Raw genomic sequence first — 12,147 nt, forward strand, 5'->3', positions numbered from 1 at the left:
TACAGTTTAAAAATGTGCTACATATTTATTGATACAATTCTGCTGTAATACACATTACCAGCAGAGGTGTCAAGGAAAGGTGTCCATTCGAGAACTCCAGGGCATAAAATAGTCTTTCATTCCTTTGGATATTAGTGGTCTTTTTTGTTCATATTTGCATCCCCCAAACAAATAAATAAATACAAAAAATAATAATAATTTAACATGTGCTGGTTCGTCCAGAACAAGTTACAGAATACGTCTCCACTCGCAGACCAGTTTTTTTTTTAATAACACATTAAACAAACGGCTGGGTAAACTTAGGCAGGAAAACTGGCACGTACATCAGGTTTATCGCAGCTGCACATTTTAGTTTTGTCCCCAAAGTGTACATACTCGATGTCCGGGTGGAAAAGCGAGTTCAACGGTACTTGTTTCGCTCACACTCGTGCTCTCAGACGAAGTGCGACCAGTGTTAAAATATGGGTCCAGCGCTCACGGAGCTGTGATGGTGCTGTAATAACGGGTTAGGCTGTAGATGCGTTGCAGAGTTCGTGGACGAGTACCAAGAATAATTTGCTAAAAACGAAGGGGCAGTCGTATTGGGAGGGCTGCTGCTTTGGGCCAGGCTTGAATTTACATTGTTCATTCTCTGGTTCGGAGGAAAGTCCCAGGCGACGGTGGCTGGTGGGGAGTTGCAGGGGGGAGATTCACTGGGAGCCACATGTTGTTCCGGGGGAATTTCTCCACTTTTCCACAACTTCTTGAACTTGGAGCGGCGGTTTTGAAACCATATTTTTACCTGTAAAGTCACAGAATTGAGCATAGTTAAACACTGGCTCGCAGCACAAGAAACACTGCCCCAAGGGCCACACGCAATTTCCCATGTTCAGTGCCACTAACTTCAAGTGAACCAGAGGGGAAAATGCATAGTGATGTTGTCATCCACACTAACTGTAAATACAATACCCTTTAAAGGCTTCTAGTGATATGCGCAGGGCGCAGATAATATGGATACATTTTTTTAACCGGTAACACGGGCTTGTTTTGATTCAATATATTTAAGGGCCTAGCGATTTATTTATTCTGATAGATGGGAATATGGAAAATACCACAGTCAGAGACAGTGTCACTCACATCAGTCACGCTCAGGTAACTATAAGTTTTCTGGTGCCATTCTCACCTGGGTTTGCGTCAGGCCCAATGAGGCCGCCAGCTCGGCTCTTTCGGGTAAAGCCAGATACTGTGTCTTTTGGAACCGTCTCTGAAGGGCGGCCAGCTGGAAGCTGGAGTAAATCGTTCTAGGTTTCCTTACTTTCTTTGGCTTTCCGTTGACCATTCGGATTTCGGGTTCGCTCTCTTCTTTCTCTGAGAAGCACACGGCAACACACATGAATTACGTAACACACAATCCTCACTGCTAGCAATTTAACTGACAAGAACTGTAATTTTGTCATAACCGAGAGAGAATTATTTGACCCGTTTTCTTTACCTGCATCGGTGGGAGTTGGTGAAGAACTCGAAGTGTAAGAGCCGTACGTGCCGTAAGTGGTGTTGAAACCGAGGTCGTATGGTTTGGTATTGTACTGAACATTGTTCATACCACCTGTGTGGTACTGGTACGACCCGAGCTGTCCATAGGGCGACCCAGTGCAGTGTCCAGGTTGCTGGTTGTTGTAGTAGCTGCTGTCCGTGGCAGTCGACACCGGCAAAGTTGGAGATTCCTGCGATTTGTGCAAGCTGTGATAATTGTTCGAGGTAATTTGGTTCGAATGCATATCTGTCGCAAGACTGTCAAAAACTCCGGTCATTGTATTACAAAAGTTTTTTTTTTTTTTAAAAATGGTTGCTGTGAGCTTCAATGTTATGTAGTAAAGTAGTGCTATTAAATGATTAAATTTCTGCTGAAACAATATAAACAAACAAACACGTTGTTCATCGGTGAAGGTCGTTCGGCAGGTTGGGTCTCATCCTCACGCCATCAACGAAAAAGCCGAAGCAACTTCTCTAACCAAGACCAGTGATTGTCTGCTGCCAAGGATGCAGGCGGGCGGGCATTTATCCAGTGTCACGTGAGAGGCAGAACTCGCTGGTGTGCAGTAGCCAATGAACAGATGTTATGGAACAGTTTCGCAGGTTAGATATACTGTCGGTGTTCGGAAAACCATTCATTCATTTTAATCTACAGTTTAAACTAAACTGATTAAGCCGTGTTGTTCAAGGCATTCGCTTAAAATAGTTAATGACGAAGGTTTACGTAGCATACAAGAGTAAGAAATGCGTTCGCTTGAAGTGGATTAAAGTTACGTTACATATTGTTGACATTTGTTCATCTTATAGATTTTTTATTGTCAGCTTAGAAGTTATGAATGCTGCATCTTCTCTTTAAGAGTTTCTGTTTTGTACCATAATCTTTTTAAAGAACAACATCGTGTTTTCCCCGAGAGACGCTGGAAATACTGCAAAAGTTCCTGTCACGGTGCGCCATCTGTCGGCGCCAAACAGACCAGAGCCTCACAGCCAGACAGACGTAGACTAATCACAAAAGGCGCCAGTCTTCTCAAACCCACAGGTGAGCAAAATAGTCATTAAAACCCACAGAAATGCTGGTGCTTACTGTTTGTGAATACCTACCCGAAGTTAACTGACTTTTGTCGCGTGAAACACTACCCCCACCACACCCCCCAATCAGCCCTCAAAACAGCAGCATAATCCAAAACAAGAAACCAGAACATTTTCATCACTGCCAGCTACTGCTGTTTGGGTCTGATGTTCTCATAGTACATGCAACTAGATGTATACTTGCAGACCACATCTTATTTAAACTAAAGATCGTCAAATAATATGTATTTTTCGTTGAAAATAAATGAGTTTTGTGGTTTTTAAATGAAAAGCAAGAATATAAAACACCGAAAGTCGAAAATATATCCTAAATTGTCAGTAAGAATGGATGTACCTGCTCTTTCGGGACCTTTTTTTTTTTTTTTTTACTTTATTTTAACGCACAGAAACCCATAAAGTTCTGAAAAACCATTATCTGCAGGAGATGCTGCAAAGAGCTTATCACTGAATTTAAAAATCGCTGTAAAATGTTGCACAAAATCAATACAAACCCTCGATCTTCCGTGTATCATCGCTGTTATTGGCTGTGACACAGCTCGGAGACTAGCTGAATGCTTTATTCCTAAGTGCATGAACTGAACTGAGAACACACGCACAAGTCCCGAATTTGAAAAACTGATTTAAGAAACATACAAGAAATGGTAGAATGAGAACTGCGCCTAAACGACATATTCCGTGTAGTTTATAGTTCATCTGTAGTTAATTCAACTGTACATTCGAACCAGTCGAACGTTTTCATCTTGGTTTTTGACTTCATACTTCCAGATCAATGATTATTATGATTGTTTTAATGTGGTGTTTATGATCGGACATGGATAAATGATGGTGCAGATTACGGAAATGTATACATAGGTGAAATATGCTTGCGAGAGTTTTGGAGCTGTAACTGCAACAAGAGCGCCCTCATACGGTTGAATTTTAGGCATTCTCCCAAGCTACGGTGCAGGAAACCACATCCTCCGTTGCTCACCAAATTAAACATCCGTGTCATAATGGGACCCTGTGTGTAGGCCTACAATTTATTAGCCTACATATATACACAATATATCAATATGTGTTAGCATATAGCATATTAACTAATTCTGTCTGATTCAGTCATAAAACTTAAAAAAAAAATTCATTTCAAACCAGTATTTAGAAATTTTCTAAGCAGTACATTAAGGACAAGAAGACAAACGATCAGAACAGTTGAACCCACCATTGTTGATGACGTTTCTTTTTTGCATATTTCCAAAACACAAACATGTTTTACAAATTACCGTCAGATGCCGGCATTACATCTTTACATTCCACTGTCTGACCATATCCCACACCAGTGCATTTGGAGAGGTTTCATGAACAGTATTACAGAGGTGTCCAGTCCACTGTTGAAGAAAAGTGTGACAGTAGCTTACAGAGGTACAACAATCAGTTTCCCAAAGAAAAGAGATGCCTTTCATTATTTCCTTTATTTCAATTCAATTCAGTTCTTTTCTGGGCTTGCCAACGTGTATTCTCAGGTCAGTTCATGCACTTGGGAATAAAACATTCAACTAGCCTCCAAGCTGTGTCACGGATTTACAGCCAATAACCAATAACACCAGTGACATTTGCACGGAAGATCGGGGTTTTGTACTGACTTTGTGTAACATCTTAAAGCGATTTTATTCCGCAGAGTGACAAGCTCTTTGCAGAATCTCATGCAGACGATGATTTTTCAGAACTTTATGGTTTTGTGTGATGTTAAAATAAGGAAGTGCAAATAGATGGGCTGTATTTATTTTACAGCTTACTCGTGTCAGCTATTCGGTTTAGGTACTGCTGGTGCTAGTTACTGGCCGAGGCGCTGACAGTTCAAATACACTGAACTTTCGAGGTGACCCCGCTGTTATGGTTACAGGAGCTGGGAACCTAACAGTAGTCATGTGGTGAGCGATTTCCAAGGTAGACCTGTCAATGACAACCAAAGCGTAAAACCGCGTTTAAAGAATCTGCTTAGTTGTATCGTCGGACGTTCATGTTTCTATGCCCAAGATAGGGGCAGTTACACAAATAATATAAGCAAGGAAAATGCTTGGTTGAAATCGCAGTTCATCCAAAATCAAATTCTGACTGTAGTTATGCTAATTGTTTACACCTAAAGTAGCCTATCTTAACTAGCTAACGTTAGGCTACTAAAGCTGATGTGCCGCGGCCAGGTAGGCTACCTGTGCTTTTGCGTTCTAGTTTTAAGGAGAAACCTAAAACAGCAGACTGATAAACTAGAATTAATATCGCAACGTCAGCAATGTAAATGTAACGTAATATCGTTCCTTCCACGACGCCATTTCTGAAGCTGCCCGCTGCGCTGGCAACATTCGTCAGTTGTATTTAGCTATATTTTTCACTGAGGAATGCAGCTAGTTCTCTATCTTACTCTGGCTACCGTCAATGTTTGCCGTTGCTTCTGCAATATCAGCCCTACAGGCCAGATACGTCATATGTGACATAAACCAGCCTCCTGAACCACGAAGGAAAGATATGAGAAGTTTGCTGGTGGTAGCCTACATCTTGGTAAATAGCATTTGTTTCCTTGGTGTGTTTTTTCGTATTTTGTTTGAACATTTCTAGTTTCCCTGTGTTGTCCTAACATTAATAGTTTTTTTTTTTTTAATTATTATTTTATTACGTGTTTAGAGGCTTAAGGCAAGTTAAGCTTCTTTGACGACAAGGCCGACAAGGCCGTCATTCCGTCACGGACGTGTTCATGAAGTCGACTGGCATTCAGCGGTTCAGCGCCCACTCACCGACTACCGCCATGGCAATATGGCGTTTTGGGTCAATAAAAAGGTGCCCTCCTTTATGCTAACATTTGAAAACTGGAAGCTTTTACAAAGAGAGAGTCGAATGATAATGTTCTATAGGCCTATGGACTGTTAGTGACTCTCCTCCCACAAATCTAGGCTAAAGGGGAACTATCGCATTACAATATGGGAAAAAATTCCATATTTAATGAATTGGCCTCAACTATAAATGGTGAGATAACAATACTATAATTACCATCAACCTAGATAATAATTATATTTGGTGTTTTCTAGGTGCATGACATAACCCCACAAGGTGTCGCTCTTGTGACAATCAAGCCATTCAAACATTTTTTTCAACGCTAGTTATCCCAGTACATATTACACAACCTGCTGTTGTTCGAAAATGTAGAAAGTAAAATAATCAAAAATAGGTAAAGTAAAAATGCATCTTCCTTAGTAACTGGTAGTTTTCATAAACCTCCTAAAAGCACGTCTTAGTTATTAAAAAAAGCTGTAGTGTTGCAGCTGGGCTGTAGTCGCGCTGTTGGCAAGATCATACTAAGTGCTCTTTTTCGCATTTCTCTGCACAGAATGGACACCACTTGTCGTACCATTACAGCAACCACAGTGGGGTTAACCTTGTGTCATCCATAAAACAGGTGAGCTCTCTGCCACATTACAGACAGATCCACACCCATTAGGAGGTGCAAATACAATGTGATTTTGCACAGCAAACATATCAAGGTCATTTACAAATAATCAGATTGAAATTTAAAATGAGCTAGAAGTTAAACTAAAAGGAACATGAATAAGTGAAATTGTGTTATTTTTTAGTTTTAAAGTAAGTGAGATGTGGGTCTGATGCAGACTGGAATTGATGTGCTGAACAGCTAAAAGCTCTTTCCCCCTCACATTTTTAGGTGATTGTGACAGATTGCCTGCAGCACTTCCTGGATGTAGAAGGTGACTGAGCAGGGTTTGGGTCAGTTCCAATTTAGATTGAAATTCACGGGATGATTCATGCATTCATTCATGAAGTGGAGAATTGTACGTTTGAGAATCTTCAAGCACTGGAATTGGAACTGGATTGTAATTTAGCCTGTTTGAATTGGAATTAGACTAGAATTGTAAAAAAAGTTCTTGAATCTAAGTGATGGAATGTACAGAGAGGGGGAACTGAATTGAATTGAATTTTGTGGATTGACCCCATCCCTAACTGGGACCACAGGGTTCAATGGGATCAGTCAGATCTGTGCCAGGTTAAATACTGTTAATATTTAACAAAGTCTGTTGCAAGATGACTTACAGAACCATCCATCCAAAAATGAGAAAAAAAAAACCAACTAAAAGCAACTCTATTTCGGGTGAACGTTAGGGCAGATGATCACAGAATGCCTGGTGTGAAATCAACGCACAGGTGGAAGAACAGATGCGCCGGGAAGGCATGCATTCGCCAGGGAGAGAGGGATTGCTACAACAATCGAAGTGAGAGGTCCAATCAGAAGACACCTGTTATGACAGGTCCAATCAGAGAGCGCCTGTGAGCGTCTGTCCTGGCAATGAGGGCTCCAAGCACGTGTTAGTACTGAACTCCTTTGATAACAACAATAAAACTCAGCCAATCAAAAGGCACTTCCTGTGGCCACAGGAAGTGGGACTGGGCAGTATCACATTTCCAGCTTCACTTCACAGCACACTCACTGCCTTCTGGCAATCATTGCTGACTCTGATAACGCACCAGTAACCTCACAATGGGTTTTCTCCTTTAATGATTAACAGATCATTAACTTCTCCTTTTTGAGAATGGACCTTGTACCCACGGTTGGGATAAGCAGTTGTGTTTGGCTGGAGACCATATTAGCCTAAACAACTCATCCTGTAAAATGATAATAGAACTCAGGGAAAGCAGGAGAAAGACATAAGGGACATAGGGGAGAGATAGGAAAATATTCAGTTTTTCCACAGAATATTCAGTTTTCAAAATAGTGGGATGTCACAGCCCCAGGTGTTACCTAGTCACACACAGTCCTTTGACAAGGTCACTGGTAATGACGTCCTGAAGCATAAATGTTTGTTACCTGCAGTTTTCCAAGTGAGGTTTTGCACCATGTGACTGAACAGAAAAAATCAGTTTCCTTTATTTTTTACCCACACCGTGGAGTTCATTCGTTTCCTTTTCCAGGTTTCCAGAAGTCTCTCGACCACCTTTTCCTAAGTGTAATTTCTCAGTTCTTCCCCAGCTGGCACTGGGTTTTTCTGTTCACTGTGGAAAAAATAATAATTTGTCTAGCATTTTTGCTATGGCAAATAAATGTTGATTTATTTACAATTTTTTTGGTGCAGTGTGTGCACAGCACTACTTCACTCTACCACTGATAGATGTAACTGGGAGTATATCTCTTTAAAATGGGAGAAAGGTAGAGGGTAATAAATTTATATGGGAACTTATTCTCTTGGCACTGATTCTCCCATGATACTGCCACACATGCACATAAAAGAACCCGGTACTTCTTAGAGTGAAATTCCCCTTGGTGCTACAGTGAAAAACCATGGGATTAATGCCATTTTGGCCGCTTGCTAAGACTGAACACATTTCTACTAGTATAGAGATTTGTTGCATCAGTAGTTTTTAGATACAGAGCATGATCATTGATTTGGTTTGAGTAGAGTTTCAGTAAGCACGAGTAGTTAATGGAGATTTGTTTGATAGGACAGCTGCGCCCATCTGTAAATGCTGCAGATATTTAGTAGGTCCTGGGAAATGGTCGCTAGCCCTGCTTTTTGTTTTTGTTGGTTCGGACTTGTAGGTTTGGAATTGCACCAAGTAGTGTGCCACTCTGACAGTATCCTTCCACAGACATAACCCATGTGGATGTGTCAGTAAAGAATGAAAACAGAGACCAAGTGAAGAAGGTGGTCTCACCCATGCAAAACTGGGAGAACAGTTGGGGACAGGTGAATTATGTGTAGAGGGGGTGGCCCAGCTTTCTCATACCACCCTTCTGAGTTGGGCTCCAGAAATCAACTGATCAATCAGAATATATTTCAATATCCCATTTTTTTCCAGGGCAGGTGATTAAATTAGCTTTGCGGTAAATTCAGAGCAGTGGTTTTTGTACAAACGGGTATTATGCATGCAAATTTATATATATATATATATTTATACCTAGATTTATTTGAGACTTTTTCTCCGGTGAAAACAGCCTAAGGTAATTAGGCTTATATATCCACAAATATTCACTTGATGCTGAAATGCTCATTTTTTGTCATTTTAGCATCTGATTTTTTTTTTCAAATCCATTTCATTGCTTCTTTGCTTTCTTTATGTGAACGGTAAACAAATGATAAAGCAGTGAAGTAATATTCTTATTCTAATCTTTCCTCTGACCCTCGTGCTGTGAAGTGTTACGTAAACAGAATTTCTGAGTGGACAAACAGGGGGAAATCTAACTAAACCGAAAGAAAGCAGACTTATTGTGAGAGACCAAAGATTTTCTCAGTGCCCAGTACTGCCAAGACAAAACCTGCTGGCGAAATTCCTGGAATTGTTCAAAGGTAATGCATCTGTTTCACAATGATAGCCACAGATGGCTTTGATAGACATGGAGGCCAGCATGCTATAAAAAAGCAAAGAAAATGATAACGCTGGTTTAAAGCACCTCCCTTACAGTCGAGTTTAGTGGCGTCCATTTTACAGATATTCTAATGTTCTGCAGTCGGCTCTGTTCTTGGTTATGGCCGATCTTTGCCTGTTTTAATAGCGGGATCAAATAGACATGCAAACTGAAGGCCACACCTCTAAAAATGTCCTTGTGAGGTTTAGGGTGTGTGCCTATTGTGTGGCCTGTGGAAAGGTGTTCCTCCTTTGTCTTATTGTACAGACTCACCGTTGTTAGTCAGTGAAATATGTGCCTATGAACAATGTACCCACAGTGCACTTTGTCCTCAGACTTAAACAAACAGGAGCAAGTCTGACTTTTCTTCTCTCTTACGTATTTTTAATTTTGGCCACAATTAAACACATAACTCTCTTTGTGAAATTTAAAAAGAAGTCAGCTGTTTGTTGTTCGGGATGAATGGTATTGTGATTTGGTTAAATTAGAGAACTCTGAGCAGGATGTTTGGATGTTCGTGTGATTTCCACCCTTATGATTAATTGGATTTCCAGGGAACTGAATTACTGGTATAGTGTTTGGAGCATGGTGCAGGGTTACGTGTAGGCCAACAGAGGCATGAGCAAAGTTTTGCAGGGGAGTTTTGCCGGGGCATGGCTTTAACATGCCGGCAAGCCCCTGGGGATACTGTTCCTTCACGTCGGCCACACCTTGACATCGCTGTCAAAAAGCAGCTTTAAGGGTGGTTCCCTTTCTTTGGGCGGGACGGGGTCAGATGAGGGAAAAATGTGTTTTTGCCTCTCAAGAAAACCTTGTTTTGGTTCAAACACAAATCTGACTCTTCATGAGAACAGGAATGGAAAGAGGATTTCTCCGGATCCCTTTGTGCCGTGGTAATTTCGCTGTTCTGTCAGTCACAGTCACACCTGCACATGTGCCCCTTGGCGAAGGGTTGCTGTTTTGACCCCTGCGGTGCTGTTTTTGAGCACCTCTCACCCCACCCTCCTCCGCACCCCTCTTGGGTCTGGGAGGAGAGTGTTCACACTGATACCTCTTGCACTGGTGCCAACCTGCCAGTTGCAGGGGAGAGCGTGGTCTATAACTTCCAGATGACAGTGTTAAAAGTTAAAATAAGCTGGCTTGGAGCGTTCTATTCTCAGATTCTTCAGCCTGGTGAATTCAAAGAGCCTGCACTCTTAAAGGGGCACCTAGAGAGGCTCTCTGAAAAGCATGAACCCAGACGGGGTGTTTGGCTGCGTGGACGCAGTGCTTCATTGAACTCTTTTGTGAGGACACTTGGTGTGAAAGTGTGTGTGTGTGTGTGTGTGTATCACACTCATCCACCTTAACTCTTTCACTTGGTTTTTCTTGTCAAATGCTCATTTACAGATCCAAAGGTCTGAAAAATCCAAACGCATATGTGTCTCTGCATACAGTAATCTGCCGAATGTTTTAAACAGTTATGACCGGCTAGCTTTGGGAAAGAGAAGATGAGCTAAGCGTTGGCTTCCACGGCCTTGAGCCCCAGCATCAGTGTGGCCTGTTTCGTCTTCGTAATTCTGAATGTGACCACGCTGCTTGCATTGTAGCACACAGGTGGAGTGAGCACACTAAGTGTAAGGACCTGGGTCAGCGGTGAATCACCTCTGACACACACGCAAACCTGGATGCATAAGCGCGGTCCTTCAGTCCAGAGGCGTCCCCCCCAGGTGCGGCGCTGAGCCGTAGCCCGGCAGCGCAGATGACTGGCCCTGCGTGGTGCGGCTGCTCCTCCCTGCGATTGCAACACAGCCGCTCCCAGCATTTGTTCCCGCCTGCTGCTTCCTGTTGAACACCGTGATGCGACGCGGTTGCGTCATCACTCCTGCCGTTAATCCTTCCCTCCAGCTGTGAGTTATTCACGTCAGATAAGCTGCGCCGGCTCTCGGAAGAGCTACTGTACATCAACAAAGCCGTTGAGTTTTTCTTGCCCTCCAACAGGGGGCAGTATGTGCCTGTACTTGCTTGTGCTTTAGCCCTCAGTGGTTCCGTAAAGGTGTGGTCTCTGTGGGGGGAGAGGCAATGCCTCTCAACGGTCGACGGTGCGGGTGAGAATACCTCCCGGTCACGGCGCGGGGGCGGCTGCGGACGCTCTTTTGGGGCGTGGCGCGCCCATGCTGTTGGTGCTGGAGGCAGTGGACGGGCCCATGCAGGAGCGGGGTCTGGGCAGAGCCTGACTCAGTCCTCTATGTGTTCCCGTGAGTCACGCCTCTCCCCCCTGACAAACAGACACGCCAAGTCGGGTCTTGCAGGACTTCACCTCAAACCAGATCGCAGCACCAGCTGTTGCTGCGGTTACCAGGTCTGACACTCGCGGGGTTTGAGTTTTCGGGGCCTTTTTTTTTCACACATCCTGCTTCCTGAGCCTCTTTGTTTTCACTTCATGCTGGAAAAGCAGCACTCCTGTCTCAAGCTCCCTCCCTCTGATTATAAACAAACTGAAGAAACTTGCCCTTATGCTGCTTGCTGCTTGCTCTTCTATAACACTTAGCTACAGGTGTGACACTGTAGAGGCTTGTATTTTAAACCACACAGCCTGGAGAGTGCAAGCATTTGATTGACAGGGAAGGGCTGTAATGGTGGTATCTTTATCATTCCTGTGTGTGTATCAATGCTCTTTGTGATAACTTTCATTTACCCTCAGCCCAGGCACAGAGCCCCACTTTTGTTTCCTATGAATTTTCTTAAAGGTTCATCAAAGAAACTGCCACTCACTCTTCGTTCTGTCTGATCGCTTTGTCACTTTGTCTTTCTGACTGTCGGCACTCAAAGGTGGCACAATCTGAGAACTTGTCACAACAAAAAACGCTGATCTCTCGTCCCAATCTTCACTGTTCCACAGTAACACATCCTAAAGTGTCTCTCTTGCACAGTAAGCCCCACGATGTATTTGGGAGTCTAAAATGCCCCCAAAAAATGCTACTCTGAAATGAGTTTAAACTAAGGAAAAAATAACCACGAGAAGGTAAAAAAGGCTTTGACCTCTGTTTGCTTTTCTGCAAAACAGTTTGTTCTTGTCGCCCTTAGTAACAGGCATGTGAGGCTTCTGTGATGAAGATGGACCACCCCCACCCCTTTCCTCCCTCCCCCCCACCACCACCACAGCGCTCGGCAACCATCGTCATAGA

At 43.0% G+C, this 12,147-nt stretch overlaps 1 protein-coding gene across 1 annotated transcript; it reads right to left on the bottom strand.

Annotated features, from left to right (window-relative positions):
* dlx2a (distal-less homeobox 2a) lies at nt 1-1,996 on the bottom strand. The gene is made up of 3 exons (XM_036545457.1): nt 1,472-1,996; nt 1,163-1,347; nt 1-781 (listed from the first exon to the last, which is right to left on the bottom strand). Exons 1-3 carry the CDS (start codon nt 1,788-1,790, stop codon nt 455-457), a joined length of 831 nt encoding a protein of 276 aa, XP_036401350.1. The 5' UTR covers nt 1,791-1,996; the 3' UTR covers nt 1-454.
* Nucleotides 1,997-12,147: the final 10,151 nt, after the last annotated feature.

The sequence above is a fragment of the Megalops cyprinoides genome, chromosome 14, assembly GCF_013368585.1.
Source record: "Megalops cyprinoides isolate fMegCyp1 chromosome 14, fMegCyp1.pri, whole genome shotgun sequence".
NCBI lineage: Eukaryota > Metazoa > Chordata > Actinopteri > Elopiformes > Megalopidae > Megalops > Megalops cyprinoides.

What these genes read in the sequence shown, in the direction of transcription:
- dlx2a (XM_036545457.1), bottom strand. Translation starts at nt 1,790, where the DNA reads ATGACCGGAGTTTTTGACAGTCTTGCGACAGATATGCATTCGAACCAA. An exon ending in ACCAACTCCCACCGATGCAG is followed by an intron (nt 1,348 to 1,471) that starts GTAAAGAAAACG and finishes TGTGCTTCTCAG; the next exon opens with AGAAAGAAGAGAGCGAACCC. An exon ending in TGGGCCTGACGCAAACCCAG is followed by an intron (nt 782 to 1,162) that starts GTGAGAATGGCA and finishes GTGACTTTACAG; the next exon opens with GTAAAAATATGGTTTCAAAA.